Below are 26,575 nucleotides of genomic sequence, written 5' to 3'. Positions count from 1 at the left end.
GCAGCACCTCAGGGCCCCCTGGGCGCGACCCCTCATACTGTAATCTACTTGCAACACCTGGACTAGCCGGCCGTGAAGGCGGGGAAGGTACTTGATCTGTATTTGAAGCCCTAGTGCACACACCCCGCACGAAGTGAGCTCCTCCTTTGAAACACTGATCACTGCTCGTCTCTTGGAACCCGAAGCTTTCCCTACACCATAGCTGCCCACCAACCCTGTCTGAATGGATTCTCCCCAGGGCTGCTCCAAGCCCCCGACACGTCATCCTTCCCGGGAATATTCAAGTCTTTGAGATCAGTGTGAGGAATACTCCACTAAAAAACCCAAACAAAAAACTAAGCACCTAGTGGCTCTGTGACACAAGAAATCTGTCCACTTACTTTTCAGCTGCCTTCCCACCTCCTGACTGTCATGCTGAAATGGATTAACTTCTTGTCTTCTGACCCTATGCTCCCTGGGCAACGGGGTTGCTATTGCTTTCCGGTCATGTGAGCCGTGTTCTTCACCCACACTCCCTCATCCCCATTTACTAACTCAGAATCTTAACATCAGTTTTCTTACCCAGTTTCATTTCCACGCAATAAAGTAACACTACATTGGGGGCCAGCCCTGTGGCATAGTGGTTAAGCGCACACACTCAGCTGCTGGCAGCCCGGGTTTGGATCCCGGGCGTGCACCAATGCACCGCTTGTCAGCCCATGCTGTGGCGGCGTCCCATATAAAGTAGAGGGAGATGGGCATGGATGTTAGCCCAGGGCCAGTCTTCATCAGCAAAAAGAGGAGGACTGGCACGGATGTTAGCTCAGGGCTGAGCTTCCTCACACACACACACACAAAAGTAAAACTACATTGCATTTCAAAGATCCCACCGGCCTCTCTAAACCCACCCTCCTCCTTTCTACCAACCTAACAAACTCAGCAGCCACCGTGTATCCTGGGGTATCTTCAGATCTGGAGCAATTTCTCACTCCCCACTTCTCCATTCCACCTTTTCCAGAAACTTGCAATTAGAGAACTTGCACAAAGCACACTATGACTAGTGTCTCCTAGCAAACTCCTTCCCCCTCTCAATTTGTGATAAACAGTGTGCTGGTGGACGAAATTCCTGGGGTCAGGGACGAGCAATGCTATATCCGCACATTAGCCCTCTCGGACTTGAACTGGACACACCCCCCCAGGGAGGTGTTAAGATCCCCACTTCAAATAGAGGAGGCAGCCAGGACTGAGAGGAAGCATATTAAAGTATATCATTGAGCCAGCCCTGAAAGCCTAGTGGTTAAAGTTCGGTGCGCTCTGCTTCAGCGGCCCAGGTCTGGTTCCTAGGCGCAGAACCACACCACTCGTCTGTCAGCTGCCATGCTGTGGTGGCGGCTCACACAAAAGAACTAGAAGAACTTACAACTAGAATACATAACTATGTCCTGGGGCTTGCGGGGGTGGCAGGACAGAACAGGAGGAAGGCTGGCAACAGACGATAGCTTAGGGCAAATCTTCCCCCGCAAAAAAAAAAAAAAAAAAATATATATATATATATATAAAATAACTTATCATATTGGTTGAAAATGTGTTTTCCAGTTTCCACAGCCTTTTTTTTTCTGACATACTAAAGTCTTATGTAATTTGATTTTTATGTAGCCAATCTATCTTTTCCTTTGTGATTTATTCCATGCTTTGGGATTTAAAATGTTCTCCCCAGTCTGAAGTCTAGATAAAAAGGGACTTATTTTTTTCTTAAAAAAGTTTCCTTTCATTTACCTACTGACTCCATTAAGAATGTACATTAGTGTTGCTGGGAGGCTCCAAGGAGTCCCCGCACCCAGAGCTACTTAACGTCGCACATCATTTCCTTCCCCACCACTGACTCACGATGTTGTTTTAATCTATTATTAATTTATCACACATTAATTTTAATAACTTCTTTCTGGGAATAAAGAGATTTACAGGAAATTTAAAAATTCAGAAATATCCAATTAAAAATTACCCACAACTGCTACATAGCAACACATAGCAACAATATACACATAGCAATGAACAACATTTGTGGTATTTACTCCACACATAAGTATACATTGTATATGCATATATCCTTAAAAGGTTTGTCAAAAACCATCTGTCCTGGGGTGGTTCACTAACCAACCCTTCTGGATTCATTTTTCCTCTTCTAATTCTTGGATATGTATCTCCCATAGTTTCCTTGGGACAAAATTCCCAGAGGTAAAAATCCTGGGCCCAAAGGTAAGAACATTTAAGGTATGCCCTGTCACACGAGCTTCTGGAAAGAGTGTACCTTTGCATACACTCCTTCTAGCAGTGGAGGAAAGGATTTTTATTTTAATTAAAAAAAAGGAACAAAGGGTGCTGTCCAACCTGTCTGAAGAAGGAAGGGTGAGTGTTCTTGATCATGACTCAAGTCCATGACCCCATGATAACTTTAGGACATCTAAGTGCTACCAGAAAGGGAAGGGCCACTTGGCGTTAACAGATTCTTAAGAGCCAACAAAAAGCTTGTCTGGACACAGAACATCGAGTTCAGCAAGGGAAGTAGCCTTTAAAAAAACGGAAGTTCTCCCTCTACGGAGCCTGGCTGCTGGCCGTCTGGAGCTAACATGGTGACTGCTGGGTCTTCTGGCAAAGCAGCAAGGCGGCTGAAGTGAGAGAACCAGCTGGTCGTAAACACCCCACTCCACACGCCTGCCCCCTGACTGAGGGCACCGAGGGGCGACAGCATCTGCCAGCTTCTACTTCCTGTCACCACGCACGGCTGGCCACAAACCTGCCCACTGTTCTCCTCCCAGACTATAGCAACTTTAGGAGAAGGTATCTGAGGAGGGGAGCTTCCTGCCAATTATTCATGTTTACAAACACTTAGCAAAACCAAATGGTGGGGAATTCTTTGCTACAATCACTGAAATGTCATGAGACAATGTTTTAGTGCAAAAAAGAGAAGCTGGAATAAAAATCACAGCCAAGTCAAGAGAATTTCACTTCTACTGAAGAAAAAAATACTTTCATAGGCCCTGTCAGGGAATCAGTTTGGCGAAGGAACAACAGCAGCTGGGCAGTGAGGGCACCCTGTGTGGTATTTCTCTCATCTAAACCATATGGAATTCTTATCCCCCTTTCAAAATAAGAAAAGAGACTCAACAGGAAATCTGCCCCCGATCACACCTCCGGCAAAGGCTGGAGACAGGACTCAGAGATCCAGGCCTGCTGGAATCTGGCACGTAAGCGCTCCACTACAGGGGAGCCCACCTCATCGCCCCCTTGCTGCAGCTGAGGGGCCCACCCACACTCCCCGGTACTTACCCTCAGAGAGGAAAAAGTCACCTGGCTAGTTCCACTGAGTCAGAGAAGCTGTGCCAGGCAGAGAGATGTGGGCGGCCTCAAAGACAGCCCAGGTGTGAAATAAACACGGACACCATTTTGTAATCAACGATTTTTATCTTTGAAAATGGAAGCAAGTGTTTTGACAGAATACTATGGCCGCTCTATAAGAGCCGATCTAGTAGCAATTCACTGGTTCTCCTCTGGGATAGCATGGCTTCAAAAAAAAAAGACAAAACAGGAAGAATAGTCCACAATGCTTCAGGTGCCGACTCTGAGCCTGGCAGGGCATCTGCTCATTAAATAAGTCATAAGCTACACACTAGGACCAGGGTCACCTTTCCTTGCCCACCCTCTTCTCTTTGAACCACATTCCCAATGGTGTTTTACCATCACCAACGACAATTTTGTTTACTTAATTAGTTTGATATCAGAACCTTAAAATATTTCTGAATCTTAAAAATGAAGGTCCTTAGCAGATTACGTTGATAAAGAAACATGTACAGGTTTGAATATAAGTCACTGTAATTACTGTTTTCTTTACATCTCATTATCCACTTCAATATTAGGAACACATATACACACACACACACACACACACACACAAAACCACACCAAACATTCAGACGCCCTGAAATTGTGGAGACAGCGATCCCAATATTGGTTAAGAACACGGTACCTTTTCTGTGCAGACATGACCTCCAGCTTGGCTGTGCATTCCAACCCGCTGCTGCCACGCTCGGCCTCCATCCTGGTTCCCTGTACACAGACACTGCCAGCCAGTGCCGTCCCCACACCAGCACGAGCATGTGCAAAAGCGTTCCCACTGTGGTCCCAATGGCACTATATGTTCCACGTTCCATCACAGACACTCAGACCTTCCAGAACAGAGGCTCCTTAAACCCTGTTTCTCAAGCACACATGAGAAAATGGAAATGGAGAGAAGGTCTAGCTGACCTAGGAAGGAACAGGGGATCAGAGCTCAGTCTCCGGCCCGCCTGAATCTGGGGGGGCCCTGTGCTCTGACACAGCCCCAGTGCGAGCCGGAAGGGCAAAGGGCCATGTCTGCACACATTAAAGCTACAGCAGAGTCTGCACTTCTGGTCCTGCTTCACTCTAGACCATCCTTCTCAGCCTCAGGATTCAATAGCACCCTCTGGCCTCATCTTAGCTGAATGCAGTCAAGGCTGAAAGGCAGCCGGGAGAAAGGAACGGCTGGGGGAGCCCTGAGAGAGGTGGCCGCACAGGTGAGGAAGAGAGGGGTGCAGGGAGAGCCCCTTCTTCCTCCAGCACAGCACGGGGACAGCACGGGACATGCAGGCAAGCAGAGGATCACGCAGGCAAACCCTCCCCTGCAAGTTCCCTAGTTTTCAGTCCCCCACTGTACTCAGGAGCTAGGCAAGCTGCTGAAACCGGCAAGAAGGAACACTCCACAGTATGTGCGTCCTCTTGTCCCGGGCACCCTTGTCAAGTATTGACCCAAACCTGAAACATGATGTTAGGGTGATAAATACAATAGACTGTGTGTAACAAAACTGCAGAAACGCATGCTTGTTTAGGTTAGATTATAATCATCTGAAGCACAGGATAACCAAGAAGCAAAATCCCATTCTGGTACAACCACCCAGTTTCTAGAAAAGAGAAAGGAAAGAAAGGAAACGATACGCTATGGAACTTTTTTGATCAGAAGACTCAATGAAATGAGAGGGGTGGTAATACGAATCCACGTGATTTTTCAAGTCTTCCATGTGTACGGTCATTAAGAGGACCAGGTTTGTGCTGCCAAGGAACCAGCACGATGCTCCTGCTCTGATTGTTCTCAGATGAATGTTTATACAAAATAACATCGTATCTTCATTTAGTTTATAAACATACACAGTGCTGTCCCTTTCAAATTAAGGAAAAAAAAAAAAAACCACACACAAATACTGCAAGGTAGCAAAATATAAAGAAAAAAAGCTACTTTTGGTTTTGGCAACATTTAAAAAAAAAAAAGAAATATAAAAAGCAATGTGGCATTGGTCCCTGTTTGTAAAAAAAGGTACTTGGGCACGACACTGGATAAGAATTGGTTGGTTTTCTAAAATTCAGAATATCTGGGCTTTTAAAAGTAGCACTTTTGTCTTTTAAAAGTTCAACAAGTCACATGACACTTAAAACATCAAAAAAGCTTTCTGATAAAAAGCTCAGCTTTTAAATCACATTTTGTTTCTACAAATTTGGGAAACGAATTGAGTTCTTACTGGAAAGTGGCCTATCGCTGGTTGACAAATCTGAAACGGAATGTCTCCAAATGGCAGTGCCTCCCTTCGCCCTCCCTGGGACCACACCAACAACCAGCCACGAGCACAAGTCCTTGCTCCCATTTAGGGGGTGGGGTGGACCTTCAGGCTGCTATCTTCGCCATCTGCTGTTCTAACTTGGAAATACGCTCATCTTGATTGCAGATTGTGTCTTTTATAGATTTGATCTCTTTTAATATCTCATCCAACTTGGCCTCATTTTGCTAAGGAAAAAAAAAAAAGGGAGAGAGCAGAAGGTGACTAAAAAGCAGTAAACAAAGTTTAAGGCAGCTGAGAATTTATAAGGCATAAAATGTCATTTTCTATTTCGGAAGTGGCAAGGCATAGCCGCCAGGCTGGGCCCTACGAGAAAGTAATTAATGCTGGTCAGTCCATGTGACACCCACAGCAAAACCACAGTGCATCACCGTGCTACCTCTGGTCCCCGTGCCTGTGCGCCTCCCTGGACAGTCTCTTGGGGCACAATTAAACTGCAGGACCAGACTGATGCCTTCAAGCCCGCCCTATATCCCACACCCCCATCACGCAACTCCTTCCAGAGGCTACACAGCTCCTACCGTCTCCTAGGGAGGGTCCTTCTTGCGAGCTAACCCCCTTGCCCTGCCTGCTAATGCTTCTAAAAAGGTGTGAGCCTCTCTCACGTGCAGCTGATTCCCTTGGAAACCTCGCAGTCACCACAGCCCACGGGGTCTCCCACGGCTTCCCCAGTCACGGCCCAAACTCCAGGTACTTGCCTCTGCATCCCCCTACCTTCGCACTGACACTCGTGGCCCTCCCGTCCCACGCCAACTCCCCAGGCCCTCCTCGCTGGTTTGAGCCTGCTCCCCCAGCAGCTGCACTCTCCAGGGGCCATGCAGGTCTCCAACATCAGGCTTCGGTTCCCATCACTGCACTGCAACGCTTCTTGCCAAGATGCCAAGACTATTTGTGTTGCTAAGTCCCACTCACTGCCAGATCCTTCTGTCACTCGGACACTCAGCAACATCTGAACCCTCTCACCACTCCCGCCTTCCCGGGACCTTCTCTTCCTGGCATCTAAGCCCCTATGCTTTCATGTTTCATTTTTACCCAAATCAGAATGGGTGTAAACAGTTTGGGGAAAGATATTTACAAAAACCCAAGGGGCTCCTGTTTACTCTCAGAGCCGATAATAAACCAACTTCTGTCCTGGTCATTATAAAAAAGAGCTAAAGGAGCCAAATGTGGCTACAAACTCATAAATGTCACATGACTGAGGAGGTTCTTATAAATAGTACACGTTACCATTTACTGACAACCCTATCTCTCAGTGGTGACAGTATTCGCCAATGCCCAGGACCAGAAGGAGCTCTCGAGAGGACCAGGCTGGGCCAGCCACGCACATCCCTCCACTCCTGTGCTCCTTACCACACTGGCCGTGTCTGCGGTTTTCTTGGGGACGTTGATCAGGTCGCACTTCTTGTTTGCAGTGGGCTTGCTATCCAGAATGTTCTTCCTGACCACCTTGAGATCCCTGTTTTTGCCTGGAATGTATCCATGCTTCAAGGAGATGAGGATGGGGTCTGCGTTCTTCCCCTCAAACCACTCTTCTGCCTCCAGCGCTGCTTCGGGCCCCGCTGTGTCAGGATACAGGTCATCTTGGAATAGGTCAGACTACAAGAGACATTTTGTAAATCTTCAAGTAAGGAAGAAGAAAGGTCTGGGATTTTTAGAATCTTTTTTAAACACGGACTGCCAAAAAAATGGGCACTTACCTTCCTAGGAACGGTCATGATAATAGGCTCACACTTTCTCTCATGAAGTTTGAAGAATCTTCAAGAGGAAATAAAGACAAAGTGGCATTAAGTGGAATAGGAGGCCAATAACAGGCTTAATAACAACTGCTCTTCTACAGTGCCGTGTGGGGCTGAAATGCTTGCCCATCACCTCAGCTGATCCACCCTGCGGAGCAGGTAGAACCTAGTGTTCCCATTTTACAGATGAGAAAACAGAAGTGGAGAGGAGCCGTGCTGGGACACAGCAGATTGGAGGCAAGAACTGGGGTAGAGAGGTCTATGCAGTATGGTGACCGCCCAAGTCCAATCGTCTGGGGCAGACCAACAGTGGTGGAAACGACAGCACCACTGATAACGACTCACTTGTGAAAAAATTACCAAGTCAGCAGATAGGAGAAAACAAACACCGACATACTAGACAGTCTCTGTGACTAAGATGCCAGGTCTTCTGCCAACTGCAGGTGGGTGAACATTTGTAAGTATAAACATGATTTTTTTAAAAGAGGAAAAGAAAACAATCCCAAGAATTAAAATTTTGGCATCCAAGCAAACTACATCACGCATACCACTCAAGAAAAGTCTGAAATAATCCCAAATGTGGAAGGAGTAGGAACATAAAGCACAAATCTCTGCAGTCAGCACTGTGGAGAAAAAGACTGACCCGGGCCTGACTTCCAGCTCAGCTACCATGACGCCTGAGTGTGGGACACCTACACCACACCTCCAGGTCCTCATGCACACAGGGCGACAGAAAAGCCACCCACCTCTCAGGGTTGTTACAAGAGGTAAAAGAGGGAATCCACGGAGCACGTTTAGCACAGTGCCCGACAGTGAATGCTCAAGAAACACATAATAAGTGGGAGGTGTCCCAAACGATTGTGCTTATAGTCTTTTAAACTTTTAGGTGACAGCAAAAGAAATGCATTCCCAAATACTGGATGTAATCTTAAATTCAAATTCAATCTATTGTGAACCATATTTCGATGGGTTTGGTTTAAACCACAATTTTGAATTACCTGTGACAGCTTTCCTTCATTACTCGAGTCACAGAGAGCTGAATGTATTAAAAAACACCCATAGTGATTAATATAAAAAAGGGCTTATAAAAATTCTTTCTTTTTTATTTATTTTTTTTGTGAGGAAGATCAGCCCTGAGCTAACATCTGATGCCAATCCTCCTCTTTTTGCTGAGGAAGACTTGGCCCTGAGCTAACATCCGTGCCCATCTTCCTCTATATAAGGGACACCGCCACTGCATGGCTCGACAAGCAGTGCATCGGTACACGCCTGGGATCCAAACCTGTGAACCCCGGGCCACTGCAGCGGAGCACCTGCACTGAACCGCTTGTGCCACTGGGCTGGCCCCTTTTACTTTTATTTTTAAAGATGTTATACGTGTCAATTATTTAACTGTGTGACCACAGTTAAGAACAGCAAACTTAGACAAATGTCCACATAAACGTAGTGTTATACAAATGTGTGCCCGATAATGCAGTGCTAGTTATTCTGCTGTTTAAAATGGCAAGCGGTGAGTCTCACTGAGTATCTTTTGTTGACAGTATGAGAAAAAAGCCTGCCCCTTAGGAAGCCCACTAGCATTATGGAACATAAATTTTTAAAGATCCATAGTAGTGCAGGGAGGCAGGAATTATATAACGTAGCTGAACTTCCTACATCAAGCTAACCCAACGCTGTGCTGTAGATCTTTGGTTCTCTAGTTTAGGATCCGTGGGGTCCACAGTCCAGTTTGGAACCTGATTTGCAATGCACAGGGCAGGAAAACCATCCCTTACTTCCATCACAGGGACAGGCTCTCCCCTGCCTGCCTCCCAGGGGACACTGGCCACAGCCTCAATCCAAAGACAAGACACAAAGGCTTCGGTATTTAAATACGTATGCAACGTACCTCAGCTGAGCCACGCAACTGCTGCGCTTCAAGCTATACAATCTGAAGAATGGGGAGGGGCATGGTTGGACTGAATGATTTTGAAAGGTTCCTTCCTGCTCTAAAACTCCACGTGTCTAAGTGCGTGGAAATAAGGGCAGGAAATAAGATACTCATTCTAAACCATCCACAAGGGTAGAAAGACTCGGGCATTATAGCCTTACTTGCAGTTGTACTGCTCTTGTATAATATGGACAGTATAAATAATCTGAATACTTTACCGATTCTTTACCTGGCAATCTCACATTTGTTAACATCAAGCCCCCTCTTGGGCATGTAACCCATCCCTCTCTGAGGCTCCTTGCTGCTGAATGTGTTCAGGTAGTGGACATACGGGGATTCATCCGTGATCTCAAAGTAGCGGATGCTGCTGTCACCCTACGAGAAATCGGAGACAGGTTTGTGTTTAAAGTTACCTGAAACATCTGGTTTAAGTGGGTGTCTCCCTCCCTATAAACCCAGCATTAATTGGGACTCTGCTACAGTGGCTGACCTTTCCTTCCTCTTAAGAGGGTTGCCTAAGGCAGATGACAGTTTCTCTGCCCGGCGGAGTAAGCCTTCACTTACGAAACGCTAGCTTGCCCTGTAAACGGTCTCCTCTCCTCCTACTGAAGGCTCTAGCTTTACTGCACTGTGCCGAGACACCAAGGCCGAGTCAGGGCAAATGTTAACACCTCTGCCAAACAGCTGCACTGCAATCCAGCTGCAACAACACACAACTGAAGACGAGGAGACCAGCCGAGAGGACGACGACGGATCTGAGTATTCAACCACTGGCACAGAGCAGTGTCATTCACAGACCTGAGGGCACTGACACCGGACAATCAGATGATGATCAAAAGTAAGATTTTTCTAATTAAGAAACAGCAGTCTTAGTGAGTATCCTATCACTTCAGAAGCAAGTGCTATCTCATTGCAATGTGTCAAATTCAGTGATAATTTTGCTTTGAATGGTCAGATTTTTGGGGAGATCTAAAACATATGCTAGTCTCTCTAAGTATAAATAACTGTTACACAGTTACACCAACCTGAACAACGAAAGCAATCCTGCCTGGGAAAGGAGAAATGTGTGTGCATGTGTGTATGTGTATGTATATATCATATACACATATATCTCATATATATGATATAAATAGCTAGGCAGTATTATGCCCTAACAATACTCTCAGTTCTCATGATTTCCATTTGTTTCAATGTTGTAAATATCTAGGCAACGATAAAGAAGCTGAACGCAAACTATTTGTTTTCTGCATGCTCAAAATAATTTCCCACCTAGCGTTAACAGCATCCGGGGAGCTGCTCCTTTTGTTTGTTTTGATGCAGTCTCCGGCAGCTGTTATCATCTAAAGTAAAGTGTCTTTCAAGGAAATGGACACCATCTCAGTTTCTAAGTAACTGACCTATCAAAATGTAAAGCAGGCCTGTAGCACGCTCAGTCAGCTGTGCAAAAAAGTAAAGCACCCCAGCTTTACCCAGCAACTGGCTCCCTAACAGGTTTGGGGGAAGACACCACGTCAACAGCTCCAGTTTTATTAATTCATTTATTTCAACTACAAATGCTAAGAAAACTGAACCTACAAAAGAATGAGGAATACTGAGGTTACTGCCTACTAAAATGAAATGATAATAACAGTAAAAATAAAGCTACCAACACTTTAGTTAGGGGGAGATCATAAGGCAGGAGGGTAGGTTCGTTGGGTTGAGTGTGGGGTCTTCCCGTAGCAACTGTCACCTCCTGAAACTTTCGTCAGGCCACACATTTTCAACCCAGGGCCGAAGGCTGAGCTCCGGGAACAGGAACCCTGGAGAGTCTCTGAGCCCTCGGAAGCTCCTGGTCTCTTTCCTCGTTAGCACTAGACACAGCAGAATGGTCCCAGCACAGAGCATCTGAACCCCCAACCACGCGCACCAGCAGGTGCACAGGCGCCCGCAGGTCCTCTTGTTCTCACCAGAGGGTCCCGAGCGGAGACCTCCCTGCCAGCATCTGCCCCTACGCCCAGCCCAACCCCACTGCAGTCAGCAGCACTGGACACGGCCTGGGATGCCCACGCTGGCAAGTTACAGACGGGCCAGTCTCAGGACCTAACACATAAATCTGTCCTTACTGTAGCTTAAGACACACGCGCACACACATGCACGCGCGCGCACACACACACACTAGACAAATTAAAATGTTACAATGATACAATACATTGTCTATCTCCTAAATTTCTGAAGGATAAACTTTTCCTTCCTACAAGATTAAATTTAATGTCAAACATCAAAACTACTGTTTACCTTTCCACATAGGTAAATGATACTGGTGTCCGGGTCATAGAAGGGCAGCAACACCCCATTGCTAGTGTCCATTTCATGAAGAGCAATTGGTTCCTGCATATTTTTCTGAGAGGAAAAAATATATATGTATATACACACACACACACATATATACTCACACATTTTTAAAAGATGAATTTTTGTAATATTATACATTCTTTTACCCCTGTTCGCCACTTCCCTAGAATAATGAAAGTTTGAACAACGCACATAAAATATTCATACACGTAAATACCGCTAGGATACTAGACGGGCTCCAACCCACTGAAAGTTGTGTCAATTTGACAACAATTAATGCACACATCAGTGTGAGCCCATGAGAAAGATGAGAACCCTTCTCCTTTGTGACTATTTTCCTTTTTAATGGTACTTTTTTCGTATTATAAAACAAAGATATGTTCTTTATAAAGTTAAAAGATACGGGAAGAACATAAAAATCACTCCATATTCCATAATCCCACAGTCCAGTGGGTGGCAGAAACAATGACCATTTTGGTCTATTTCCTTCCCACACATGTACACAGATTGAGATAGTACCATATATACGGTTTAGTATTTTTTTTTTCACTTATGCTATTCTAAACACTTTCCTAAACATGACTTTTGATTTAGACATTTGATCATATTCTTTATAAAATATAAGTTTAGAATTTGTTTCCCAAGTCTAAAACACTGGATTCTTCATGCATTCTTTCTAAAAAAATATAGTCAACACAGACTCCTCAGGAATATCAAGAATGCATTTTTGAAATACATTCAGCAATAAGTCTCCAGCAAGGATGAGAACTTCACATCCAATTTAAGACAAGCAGCAGTTCAGAGAACTAGACTAAGAATCCTATAATCTACGAGCAACCCAAAGACCTGATCAGAAAAGAGAGAAAGCTCAAGAGTCAGCCAGTGGGAAGGCCGGGAGGGGCATACCGGATTCCAGAGGGCCAGCTGCCGCTCGCTCATGCGGCTGAAACCAGTGGTAAAGACATTCCCGTCAGCCAGAAAGATGGCTCTCATGGGTCTTGCTCCTTCATGTGCTTTCTCCTTCTCCTGGGGAAGAAAGAGCAAAGGGGCACATTACACACATTCAGACTGCAAGAAGGAAAGGTCAGGTGGGAGGCTGGGGGCTCACACCTGAACCCAACCACAGCCCACGAGCCATTCAGGTTAGCGTGTGCGCGCGCGCGCGCGCATGTGAGAGTGTGTGTGTGAGTGCGCGTGTGAGTGTGTGAGTCTGTGTGAGTGCACGTGTGTGTGCGCACGCGTGAGAGTGTGAGTGCGCACGTGTGTGTGTGTATTAACCCCCTCCCCCGTCAGGTGAGGAAACACAGAGACACTCAGGGATGCAGTCAAGGCCCCTCAGCCAGTGAGCAAGCCCGAGTGCCAGGGGCTGACTCGAAAGCCTCATTCTCTCCACCGTGCCCTGCTGCCGACCCAGGACCATGCTCTGCAAAAAGCAAACACATGCGAGGCCTCTGCCAGATGTCTGTTTCTTGAGAGGATAACACCCTGAGGTTGGACACCCCCTACAGTTTCCACCAACCTTAAAGGACAGGAAGAAGTCCCGTTTAGTTAACCCCTTCCTTAGCGTCTTTTTTTTTTTTTTTTTTTTTTTTTGTGAGGAGATCAGCCCTGAGCTAACATCCGCCAATCCTCCTCTTTTTTTTTTTTTTTTGCTGAGGAAGACGGCCCTGGGCTAACATCTGTGCCTATCTTCCTCCACTTTATATGGGACGCCGCCACAGCATGGCTTACCAAGCAGTGCGTCGGTGCGCGCCCAGGATCCGAACCAGCGAACCCCGGGCCGCCGCAGCGGAGCGCGCGCACTTAACCGCTTGCGCCACCGGGCCGGCCCCTCCTTAGCGTCTTTTGTTCAGTGAGTGCACCAGCACTGACCCCTGGAAGGTTCTAGTGGAAAGCGCCCTCTGCATGGGGCTGGGCAAGTCCCCAGTGCTCAATGAGCACTGGCCACGACTGTCACCCGACTCTTGAGGAGCAGTGCTGCTGCAGAACCCCCACGTCTGAGAAGGGCCATCACAGGGCCTCAGGGTGGGGCTCAAGTGAGGCACTCTTGGACTCAACACCTGCAGTTTCAACCCTGACTCAAGTCCCAAATGTCCATCTTTTGTCACAATATGTGATTTTGTTGAGGCCTAGTTTAGGTGGCAGAAACTAAGACCCTGAGCTGTTGAAAGAACCTGCTGTGTCTTTGTAAGGCACTTCAACAATCGTTTCTGGAACAGAGTAGGGAACCAATTCATCAATATTCAGTACTAAGCCAGGAATGCAGTCAACAATTTAGGTTAGCTGATTTAGACTTATAAATTCTCAAGGACTCTAGTGAACTGGTAAAAACTTTGTTTCTTTGTGAAAGATGGTCACCAAGTGAGAGAGAAGACTTGGGTAAAAGCGAGAAATGTACAACTGAAGAGAAGTGAGGTCGGGCGGCAGAAGCCTGTACGAGCCTTTTCAGATTCACAGTTGGGCGCGCACACAGTAAGGGCCCAAAGACGAGCAGCGCAGCCTCCGCAGCCCACCGTAAACCCACCGTAAAAAGCAGACAGTTCACACTCACTGAAGCGCTACAAATACCGGGTGTTTTGTCCTAAGAATACTCACAGCAACAATCTCTTGTTTCCTAGGATCGATCACTCGCACTTTCTTGTCTTTGGAAGCCGTGCAGATCAGACTGCCATTCCGGTTCCAGCTTACATTGTAAATCATGTCTGAATGCATATCGTCCAGGTTTACAAGGGCCTCCCCTGTCCCCACGTTCCAGATGATGACGGCATTATCGCAGCCTAAAAGCAAGCAAAACCACGCCGCTCAGAGACTACAACACTGCACAACAACACATTTATGAGAACTACAAATAAAACAGGGAGGACATAGATGCACTGAAGGACAGTGATGATTGTAAGAGGCCCTGCTTACTGGGAGTTAAAAACTGAAGTGACAAAGAAAAAAGACATTTGTATAAAAGAAATAGTGTCGGGGCCGGCCCGGTGGCGCAAGCGGTTAAGTGCGCGCGCTCCGCTGCGGCGGCCCGGGGTTCGCCGGTTCGGATCCCGGGCGCGCACCGACGCACTGCTTGGCAAGCCATGCTGTGGCGGCGTCCCATATAAAGTGGAGGAAGATGGGCACAGATGTTAGCCCAGGGCCGTCTTCCTCAGCAAAAAAAGAGGAGGATTGGCGGATGTTAGCACAGGGCTGATCTCCTCACAAAAAAAAAAAAAAAAAAAAAAAAAAGAAATAGTGTTAAAGGAAAAACACAGCTTGTTAAGTTTGGGTTCATATGAAACAAACAAAACTACCACCAAACAAAAACAAAGAACTATAAGAAAATAGAATCTTATGTTTTTTTAAGAGTTAACTGGGCTGGTAGACCCCAAGTGACTGTAAGTTTCCTTGTCTAGTAAAACTAGCATCAGAATGAATACAGCTTATTTCTTTTCCAGAGAAACTAAAAATAAAGAGTTTAAATAATTGTTTAGAACACTCAACAAAAATAGACGATGGCAGGTTATTCAAATCAATGATGTTGTAAAACACGTCTTGGTAAGTTACAGTAAGTGAAAGGGAAATGCAAAGACTGGCCTAACCATTTGCTCACAACAGATCTTTATCTTTAGAACAGGAGAAAAACAGACCAAGACTGGGCTGATTTGAGAAGCCCAAGCTGTAGGCACGTAGATTCAGGAACCGATCCCTGAAGAGGCCAAGATGTCAATGGGGCCACAACCCCTCAGCTCATCAACTCTGTCCTTCAAGGGTTGGCCCCAAACCCCCGAGGCCACTCTAAAAAGAGGCTTTTTGTTGTCATGGCTTCCAGGATATTAGTTCAGGATGAAGCAAAATAAGAGATGGACGTCCTGAAGGTGAATTTTTGCCAGTAAATTAATTTTGCAAGCACTTTAGAAAAATCAGTCACTAACACCCAGGACACTTAAGGTGCCAACGGGTTCGAGGTAGGAAATGGCAGAAAAACAGTATGCACCACAGTATGAAAAGTTAGAGCTGAACTTTGGGATGGAGACCTCACCCCTCTGCCTCGTTCACCACGGGCAAACAGGTAATGGTGGCCACCAGGGTGTATCACGTGGTCTTAAACATGCATAGGCCCACAGCTAACCTTTCTCCTTTGCTTGTAAAAGGGAGAACAGGGGCCGGTCTGCTCAGGATACCCTACGTCTGACCTCGATGAGAAGCAGGAATTTTCCATGATGCAATTCCACCTTTGGAATTGTTTTCTCTCCTTATCAGACTGAGAGTCTGAGTAGAATGTCAGAAGAGTTCCCAGGTATAGTCAATTGTGATTTTATTTTATTTTATTTTATTTTATTTGCGAGCAAGATCAGCCCTGTGCGAACATCTGCCAATCCTCCTCTTTTTTTGCTGAGGAAGACTGGCCCTGGGCTAACATCCATGCCCATCTTCCTCCACTTTATATGGGATGCCGCCACAGCATGGCCTGACAAGCGGTGCGTCGGTGTGCGCCCGGGATCCGAACCAGCGAACCCCAGGCCACCACAGTGGAGCATGCGCACTTAACCGCTTGCGCCACCGGGCCGGCCCCAATTGTGATTTTAAAAAAGAGAATGCTATGTAGCATCTTTTTTGAAAAGTAGCTCTCAGTTCCAATAGGTCCCTGGCATTAAATTTTTTATTTAACTCACTATATTATAAACACCCTTTATTCCCAGTCAGAAACTGAACTGCCCCGCCACACTCCTTTTGACTGGTGAGAGGAAAGATCTTTAAAATTCTACTACTAACATTAGTATTGCTTTTTTAATAAACTAATTTTATTAAGGTATAATTTACATATAATACAATGTACCCATTTTAAGTATACATTCATTTTGACAAATGTATATATTCATGTAGCCACCATCACAATCAAGATAAGGAACATTTCCAACATCCCACAAAGCTCCTCTGTGCCTGTTGTGTTCCTTCTATAAAAGAAGATAAAATCTCAATTTTAGACAAAGAAAAAGATTTCTGTAAGCTAAAACTTGGAAACCACTCAAATGGGAAACAAGAGGAACAGCAGACCCTGGTCACCGGGGCCAGTGAGGCGCTGTTTAAAGTGAAAGATCAGAACAAGCCCAGCAGCCAGAGGCAGGGGCTGACGAAACAGACTGAGGTATCCGGATAACTGACCAACGGAGGCGTTAAAAACATCATAGGAAGAACATTTCACGGCACATGAAAAGGACCACAGTGTACCACTAAGTGCAGAAAGCAGGTCACGTGCAAAGTGTCTGAACCCATCTGCGTGTGTAAAATCAATTACATATGTGCACAGGAACATCTTCTGGAAAGAAACGCCCAAGTGGTAATAATGATGTTCCCTCTGGGGGGTGGGATTACAAGTGATTGTTATTTTCTGCCTTTTGTTTACATATATTCTCTATAACATACACGTACTACTTGTATAAGGAGAAAAATGAAAGTATTTTTTAAAAAGAAGGAGGATATTTGTCTAACAGGATCCCTCCAAAGTTGGCAGCAACACCAGAGCTGGAACAGAGGGCTCCTGGCTCCCACCCGGGTTCCCTCTCCTCCATCAGGAGTAACTAACACTGTGGTCCATGGAGGGCCCCAGCAGAAAGCACTGATCTGCTGAAATAACAGGTAAGTATGTATCTGTCCATTTTTCTAAGCAGGAAGGCCACAGCTTCCATCAGACTGTCCAAGTGGCCCTAACACACCCACACACACACACACACGTGCACGCGCGCGCAAGCGCAGGCTGGGGAACCACTGCATCTCAGCACCTCATCATGGATTCCTAATGACCTGCTTCAAAGCCGTACAGCACAGAGTCAAAATGCATTTGCTGTGCCCTCCCCACGAAGGGCTGCGAGAAGCGACGGCAAGGGGAAAGGAGAGGACCGCTTAGCTCCCACCTGCACTAAGAAGCACGTTGCGGGCCGTCGGGTGCCAGGCCACGATGCCAACTCTCTTTGAGTGGCCTTCTAGAATCACCACAGGTTCGGTCAGGGAAAGGGTGAGTCCATTTTCTGGGATCTGCCACACCTATTGGAAAAGAAGAAAGATATGAAAGCCATCGCCTTTCACGATCACATTTATTGTGGCCATCCCGTTTGAAGACTTGCTCTGCATAAACAGAACGTACAATGGTCTTTGGACAAAAGGCAGAATATTGTGAAATGACGGTACAGCTGTTTTAAAATGTAATAGGATATTAAAGATCGGAACATCCATAAGGCCTACAAAACATTACCTCTCCACTTTTATTTAATATTAAGATTTTATTCTAAATTCTCTGCTAAGTTCAAAACTCTCCAGTTAAAAGCAAGCAAAAAAATTGACAGAAAAATGTGACAAAACTGAAGCACCCGTGAAAAGAGGCAGTGGGGTGAAATCCCCTAGCAAGGTCCATGGGTCTTGAGGGGAGAGCAAACTCCACCCACAGGCCAAGGGCTCTCGGGGGATGGTGCAGTTTTTAAAACATCATATTTTCTACAATTTTACATTTAGAAAATGAAAATATATCTAATAGTTTTGTAACATGTACGATAGAAAACAAATCTTACAAAAAAAAATGGATAAATTGGACCTCATCAAAATTAAAAACTTTTGTGTTTCAAAGGATATGATCAAGAAAGTGAAAAGACACCCCAGAAAATGGGAGAAAATAATCTGCAAGTCATATATCTGATAAGGAACTTCTATCTAGAATATATCAAAAACTCTTACAATTCAAAAGGAACATAACCCAATTTTAAAAATGGCCAAGGAATCTAAATAGACATTTCTTCAAGGAAGATATAGAAATGGAGAAAAAGCACATGAAAAGATGTTCAATATTAAGAGTCATTAGGGAAACGCAAATCAAAACCATAATAAACCACCACTTCACTCCCACTAGGAGGCTGGAATCAAAAAGACAGATGATGAGTGTTGGGGAGGCTGTGGAGCATCAAAGCCCTCACACACTACTGCTGGGAGTGTAAAACGGTGCAGTCACTTCAGAAAACGGTCTGGCAGTTCCTCCAACGATTAAACACAGGGTTACCATACGACCCAGCAACACCACTCCTGGGTATCTACCCAGAAAAATGAAAATACAATCCACACAAAAGCTTGTACACGAATGTCCACAGCAGCGTTATTCACAGTAGCCAAAAGGTGGAAACAACCCAAATGTCCAGTGACTCATAAAAGGATAAACAAAACGTGATATATCTATACAACCGAATATTATTTAGCCACAAAAACGAATTAAGTGCTGATACATGCTACAACATGGACAAAGCTTGAAAATATTATGCTAAGAAGACAGTCACAAAAGATCACATACTGTAGGATTCTGCGTATATGAAATGTCCAGAATAGAAAAATATAGAGACAGAAAGTAGAATAGTGGTTGCTTGGTGCTGGGGTAGTAGGGGGTAGTGATAGCTAAAGGATATCGGATTTCTTTTTGAGGTGGTGAAAATATCCTACAATTGTCTGTGGTGATGGGTGTACATATCTGTGAATATACTAAAGACCACTGAATTGTACAGTTTAAATGGGTGAACAGTATGTGAATTATATCTCAACAAAGTAATTTAAAAAATCCTCTTGATGGTGAAGACACACAGAAGATTCAACATATCCTAACTGGGGTGGGACACGCCTGGGGGGCAGGGGAAGAGGGAACAGGAAAATCACCAGAGTGGAAGGAACAAGAGACTTTACGTTCAACAACGGAAAACTTGGCTTTTAAAAGGTTAAGAAACACCCTCTAAGAAGAAAGGCACTGAATCACAGCTAAGCTGAGGAGCAGCGAGAACGCTGTAGAAAACCAGATATTAAGTAATATTTAAGTTTTTGACAAGGCTAAAGTTTAAAATAATTATCTTCTTACGTATGAAGATTAACATAAGTAAATTTACCACCAAAATTAAGGAAATAGTTCATTTGAAATATGTAGAACTTGCCAGTGAAAAATCATGCTCAACAGTGGAACAAGTGAGAAACAGAATTTTCCTTTGTTGGGGATTTTTAAGGAGGAGACAAACAACTGTCTGTTTTCAATTGCTTAGGGGAAGGCAGAGGTCTGGATTAGATGAGTGTTTAAGGTTCAGCTCAGCCTGCTGTCCTGCAAAAAATTAGAAGAAAAAGTCCACCATCCGGAAGAACAGGAAAAAGTCATGCACTAAATGATCAATCGTGTTTACAGCTAAATACTGCCTGGGCTAAATATAACCCCTTACGCAAGTCATGGCAAAATAAACCTGCCTTTGAGGGCCCAAAGTTAGAACGTCACCTAATTTCCACTGAACCCTCCTCATTCAGCACATTGTAAACACGGCAGACGTGAACAAGCGTAGACGGCAAAAGGAATAGCCACCTTGCCCCCTGTATCCCTCCCCCGACCAATCTCCCTCCACCCAACAGGCCTCAACCCATGCTCTCCTTTGGGAGTGTGGGCCTCTGCCTACCACTCCCAGCATTACATGTCTGCTTTCATCCTGAGACACACGATTTTATTCAAGGCTTAGGATCAGTAAAACAGCTCCAAAGTGAACTTGGCTACCTGAATATAAAGCAGGACTGAATTTTTGAACAGAAGAAATAGAAAACAACTACTGATTTGATCAAAGCATGAAGTCAGCAGAGAAACAATTACAAAATAGGACTTTAGTGACTCAAGAGGAAATGCATTTTCAAGATGAATTCCGACCCGCGTCCAGAACTGAAAGGATGGTAATACCACCTGCCATCTCCAGGTGGCACCATAACCACGGGCTGCTGGCTTTTCTTCAAGGATTGCAAAGCCTCCATGTGGGACTCTGACCAAGATGCAACAGTGCGTTTTCTAACTCCCTAATGAGGCGCGGAGGGACCGGGGGCTTCGGTTATGATCGGTACTTCCCATCGTAACCAGGAGGGCGGAAGCAGAGCTCATCATGGGACCTCACCCTTCCCTTTCTCTAGCTTCTCCTTCATCCATCTGCTCCTTAGACTGAGAGGAAACTGTAATGACGGAGCAAAACGTTTGTTAGTTAACTTGCAGAGCGAGGCAACGCTCTGTTCCGTCTTCCTCTGCCTTGTGGTGGCTTCTGCGGCTCCCTCAACTAGGTGTATGCACGCATACAGGTACCTAACCCATTTCACTACCTTGCTTACTCACTCACACAGCACATTTCTGGAGCAGCCACTGTAAGGCAGGCCCATCACCAGGCAAGGGAGGACAGGGTGACTGCACACAGACCCTACTCTGGAGGGGTTCACGGTCTAACAGAAAGCAGTGACTTCTGTGAGACCAAAAACCAAAGACAGCAGGACAACGGGTGTGACATAGAGGACTCTGGAGCCAAACGGGCCCTGGTGCGAATCCTGCCTGGCCACTTCCTGGGTGGTCCTGGGCAAACAATATGCCCGTGCACAGAGGAAACAGCACCTATACCTCCCAGGGCTGCTGGGAGCTTAAAGGAGCTACTGAAGCCCTAGGACGGTGCCCGGCACACAGTCAGGGCCCCCAAAATGTAGAGACAGTCCATGGGCTAAGAACAGGGGCTCCAGAAGCAGAAGAGGCTGCTCGCCTCCTGATGCTGCCACGCATCAGCTGTGTGACCTCAGGGACGCTCACCTAAGCTTGCTGGTCCTTAAGTTTCCGCATCTATAAAACAGGAGTAATGCCGAACCTCCTCTCACTGGGCTTGCTTTGAGGAGCACTGTGGTAACGTGAATCCAAAGCATTTAGAACAATGCCTGGCCTAAGGCAGGCTCTCAACAAATGTCAGCAATTGCTGTTTCTTGCATTTGCACTAGGAAAGCACACAGCGTATGTAACCCATGCTGGGCTCGTATAAGCCCAGTCTGAACGAAAATGCAAAGGTCACGAGGCTACCTTCTTGCTATCCCAGTTTGGTGTTCCCAGGAAGGTTCCCTTAGCAGAGGACCTCTAAGGATGAACAGGAGTTAGGTGACACGAGAAAGAAGGAAAGGAGTAAGGGGATGAAGAAGGAAAGAAATCAAGTATCCAGTTTGAAAATAAAAAACACAGATGCATATAGCAATTTTCTAAAAAGTGGGTGCCCCAAAGAGGCTGGCTGCGGGCTGACAGGGAAAAGGCACCCGAGTTAAAAAGGTAACAAAGGCACGAGGATTTACAGTGGGAGGAGAAAGCGACTGGAAAAGTCTGTGAAACGAAATGAAAAGACGATAGCACTCTTGCCTCTGCTGGTAAATAAAGGTCATGTTCTCCATTGTGGACTGTGGAAAGATCAGATCTGTAAGTCTTTCCACAGAAGTGTACACCCCCCCGCCTGGTGCCCACTGGCCCTGCTCACAGGCCTGTCATTAGCAGGCTCTCTGCCCTTTTGGGGCTGTCTGCTGCTCCGGGCAATGGCCTTCCAGTGTGGGCTGAGAGGCCTCGCCTCCTGCAGCGCGGGGACAACAAAGAGCAGAAGCCCCAGTCAGAACGTGCTTAGTCTTCCGGTGCATAATCTAGGGCGGAGGCTGGTATGGCACAAAGGACACTGGCCTGGATGTCAGAAGACTCGGGCTCCCTCAGAGCGGGACACTAACTGGCCATGCTAGCATTAAGAGGGGACTTCACTTCCGGCAGCCTCAATTTCCTTGTTTGATACTGGGGACAGCATCAGCTCTGCACTACCCTAATGTGAAATACTGCACATGGGCGGCCTTTGACAAAACTGTCGCTCGCTGGGTCCGTGTTTCCCAAGCTATAAACTGGGACATACTCCTGTCTTGCTGTGCTGCTACAAGGATTAAATATAATCACACACACAAAGGCTTAAAGCAGAGCTTGGCAGAAAAAACGTCTACCGTATATTCATGATTATTTTTCTTGTTGTTACTATGACCACTATGACCCCAAATATATCTCCAGGTGTGAACATCAGGATTTCTCTCATGACTCTTGTCTTCAAATTAATTCAGCACTGTACCCAACTACCTAATTTATGTCCAAGATATCATACGTGTGAAAGCTCCAGTTCATGCCTAGGCCAGTAAGCACAAATGGGAACAGCTCTGAGCTCCATGCTTGTCTCGGTTCCATGGCTACAGGCTGGTGCTGTAATACCAATCGGCTTCTTCAAAAACACACACAGCGAGCGGAGAGAAAAACAGCACCCAACATCCTGGGCTGTGCTCAGAGTGGGCAGCACGGCCTACGAGCTCTCCTCCCTCCACTTGATTTTCTGTTTTGTTTTGTTAAATAATACTGCGTGTTCCTGAAATTTTCTATTTGGACAGCACATTACTATGGCAATGTTTTGTTTTGTTTTGAAAAAACGCAATCAGTCCCAAGGGCTTCCAGATGAAAAAGCGAATCCGTCAGTGCAAACCCATCCTAGGTTCTGGAAAAAACAACTTTCAGCTCACGTTCAGGAACTGCTGTATCACTGGCATCCTTTTCACAGGTGAAATTCTGAATATGGAAAAAGGACAGCTCGAGAGAACAGTTCCAACAGGAAAAAAGTGAGGAAAAGTAAGAAACTTAGGTTTCTCTCAAGTAGTAATTTTTTTTTTTATAATTTATTTATTTATTTTTCCCCCAAAGCCCCAGTAGATAGTTGTGTGTCATAGTTGCACATCCTTCTAGTTGCTGTACGTGGGACGCGGCCTCAGCATGGCTGGAGAAGCGGTGCATCGGTGCGCACCCAGGATCCGAACCCGGGCCGCCAGCAGCGGAGCACGCGCATCAAGTAGTAATTTTTAAGAGTAATTCGTTTGATGGTTTCGTTTCTCAAACACAGCACAAATTTAAAGCATACACAAAGTTTCCAGACACTGCTTCCTGATTTTAATCGCCCATCATGAACTTGCTACTGGGCTAGGCACTAGAGTTACAGCCATAAAAAGGGCTATTACCCCGAAAGGCCATAGTTTTTAAAGGCTAAGGAACCAATTCCAAAAGGAAAAGGAAGGAAAGAGATGATCTTAAGAGACAGGAAGGGGCTTACAGATTCTGGAGCAACTGCAGAGCAGTACAATCCCCTACAGAAACCGCTGACCCAGTAACCCCAAGGGGTAGCATGTAGAGAGTCAGGACATTCCTACATGAACCGTGACAGTAAGAACAGCAGTAGTTTCGGGAAAATCAAAAACTGAGTGCTGGGTTTTGATACGCCAAAGTTATAATACTCACTGGCAAACAGCCCAGATGCCATCTGTACGAAACGGAAATAACACGAAGTCCGGCTGACGGACCGAGAGGGACAGGAATCCTGGGGAATGCGGTCTCGTCACTAACTACAACATCACTTCCAAGTTTACTTCAAGGCAAAACTCTATCAGGAAAATTTGCAAAAATGTGTAAAATAGGGAGTTTATTTTTGTTGATTTCCAAAGGAGTAAGATTGATTGGGGAGAAGGGAAAAGTGTCCATTTAAACTTAATCATTTCAGACCTTTCAGAACATCTTGCTGGAGACAAATAAGACTACTCTGCCTGCAAGATCTTTCTCCCTCCCAGACTCTGGAAGACACAAGTACGCAACCCCACTGTTTGAATTAGCCATTTTTAGCATTGCTGTTTGATTACTACCCTGCAGATAAGGGACAACATTGAATCAACAACGTTCACTAAACTTAACTTGGCTGCTCTTTGTATTATTTGTTTGGAGCTAAAATTTTCCCAAGTAAAATCCTTAGTAGCCACAATCGTTAAAACTCTGTATGAGAAGATATTGTTGGAGAAAGGAACTCACGGTACCAAAAATCTGGAAAACCTAGGAGCAGAGAATAGTTTCTGGGAAGAGGGCTTATCTAACTGCTTTCTGTTGGTATAAAACGTCTCTTCAAAAAGTAGGACATTAAAGGTAAACTAGGTCAATATAATTTACTTTCAGGCTGCTTAAAGAAGCCAAAAGATGAAGGAACGTACCATCAGGCTGGCAATTCCTTCTCCTAAAACTGCAATCAAAGTGACATCACTGTCACTTACTCAACACTCACAAAATTAACAAATCAATGACTAATATGCTTAGGTCTTAATGGAATTAAACTATAAATATGAAAAGCAGTTTTTCAAATTAATTTAACCCTTTCATAGTTCATTTGATAAGCTAGTTCCATTGTATTTTTCCTACCAAATATTTGCTAAAGATATTCTTACTGAATCCACCAAGGGTACATATCAAAACTCACCGCAAAATATAATAACTCACTATACATTTATACCTTTCTTGAGCCTCTCAATTGGCATTATTATTATTATTATTTTACATGTAAAGCTTCAGCTGAGAGCATCTAAGCGACCTGCACGTGCTCAGAACTCCCAGCCACAGGCTCTTCCCGGTATCCTGCCTTCATAGGACTAGGCCATTATACTGTCTACTACTTGTAGCTCCTGGGTTACTACTAACAGCCTAGGCTTGGGAAACTACAGAGTTTTTCTGTAAAAAAAAAAAAAAAAAAAATGGTGTTGTTTGAAACCATTTATCTATTGTACAGGGTTCTTTCACCTTCAGGAAAGCGAAGTGGAAAATGAGGTATAGAAGCAGGTGGGGTAGGAGAAGACCAAATATTTCTTTAAAATTTCATTTCAACTGCTCAACTATAAAAGCTTCTTGTAATTACCCCAACAATAATAAAGGATTTGAGGGAGAGGAAGCAATTGAAATATGAGTGCCATATTTAAGGGCTTAAAAAAAAAGAAGAAAAAAACTAGGAAGAGGATTCATCCAAAGCACTGTTTAATTTACAAAACGCTCACTCTGGCGATACCAAGAAAAGGGCAATGTCAGAGGATTCTGGGAAGATGGCGGTGTCAGCAACAGCGTAGTTTTGGGATCTTCCTAAGTCCCTCCATTAAAACACAGAGCAAGCAGGTAACAAAACAAAAACTCAGACACAAAACTGGGTGATAACCCCCAAACACAAGTGGGTGGAGGAAAACCACCAACAGCCACATGACCTGCGTATTCCCAGCCTCTGTGTGGAAAAATCATGGAGCAGCGACGGGGCGCCTCACGGAACTGAGAACAGCAGGCCATGTGAGACCAGGGTGGAAACCGGGAGGGGTTCTGCCCTCTCCAACAGCAGGTGAGCACAGGGGCCTGAAATAAAAAGGCATGAAGGGGCTGGGGCAATCCAGACCCCACACTCTAGAAATCAACTAGCGAGGGCTCCCTTCTGAGACAGGCCCCACACTGAGGAGAAAGTCCAAGGAATGGAATCAAATCCGAGCAGGATAGAAATAAGAGGGACAAAAGAATGAGAAAGATCAAATAAAGGCAGACCAGGAAACCTCAGCAAGCAAGCCACCGTGTTTGTGAACACTACCTGAACGTGACAGAAGGGGGAGCCTGTGAGTCAGGACAAGTACGTGAACCAAGCCACCTTCCAAAAGCTCAGGAAAACTGAATTCACACACAAATAAGAGAAAATAAAAATCAGGGTCCCAAAATTACTATAAGAAAAAAAGAGAATAAGGCACAGAATAACATCCCTACAGACAATACAAGAATGCTAAGAAGACATACTCAAAAAAACATAAAAACCATCACATATATTTCAAAACAGGATACAAGACTAAGAAAACAATATATATAGACAGGAAACATTATAAATCAGAACTTGAAAAACTCAAAAGTAAGGATGCAGAAATTTAAAAAATTATAAATAAAAGAAAAAGCACTTTAAAAATGAAGACTAACCAAGAAAGAACCTATGATCAAATAAACACAGCAAATAATGCCCCAAAAGAAATAAAAGGTAAAAAACAGAAAATTTTTAGTCTAAAAGAAATGAGCAGGAAAAAAAGTTCAGAGAAATTGACAAATACTGAAGACAGGTCAAGAAGATAAAGCATATGGATAACAGGAGTCCCTGAAGGAGAAAACCAAAGCAAGGAAACAGAACAAATACTAAAAACTATAATTCAAGAAAACGTTCCTGAAAAAAAAAAACCTTGAAACTGTGTATTGAAGGAGCATATCACGA

At 45.0% G+C, this 26,575-nt stretch overlaps 1 protein-coding gene across 3 annotated transcripts in view; it reads right to left on the bottom strand.

Moving 5' to 3' along the window:
- Positions 1–1,881: 1,881 nt before the first annotated feature.
- Positions 1,882–26,575, bottom strand: part of CORO1C (coronin 1C) — a 73,585-nt gene continuing 48,891 nt past the window's right edge. For all 3 annotated transcript variants that reach the window (XM_058531648.1, XM_058531647.1, XM_058531649.1), the window contains exons 4-11: positions 17,552–17,681; positions 14,256–14,437; positions 12,567–12,686; positions 11,604–11,708; positions 9,559–9,704; positions 7,361–7,418; positions 7,014–7,259; positions 1,882–5,830 (exon numbers count right to left, since the gene is read on the bottom strand). In XM_058531648.1, coding sequence (XP_058387631.1) covers positions 5,711–5,830; positions 7,014–7,259; positions 7,361–7,418; positions 9,559–9,704; positions 11,604–11,708; positions 12,567–12,686; positions 14,256–14,437; positions 17,552–17,681 — 1,107 coding nt within the window. In that variant the 3' untranslated portion in view covers positions 1,882–5,710. The remainder of the gene's footprint in view (positions 5,831–7,013; positions 7,260–7,360; positions 7,419–9,558; positions 9,705–11,603; positions 11,709–12,566; positions 12,687–14,255; positions 14,438–17,551; positions 17,682–26,575) is intronic.

The sequence above is a fragment of the Diceros bicornis genome, chromosome 35, assembly GCF_020826845.1.
Source record: "Diceros bicornis minor isolate mBicDic1 chromosome 35, mDicBic1.mat.cur, whole genome shotgun sequence".
Classification (NCBI taxonomy): domain Eukaryota; kingdom Metazoa; phylum Chordata; class Mammalia; order Perissodactyla; family Rhinocerotidae; genus Diceros; species Diceros bicornis.
This window is presented reverse-complemented; position numbering and strand designations above follow the sequence as displayed.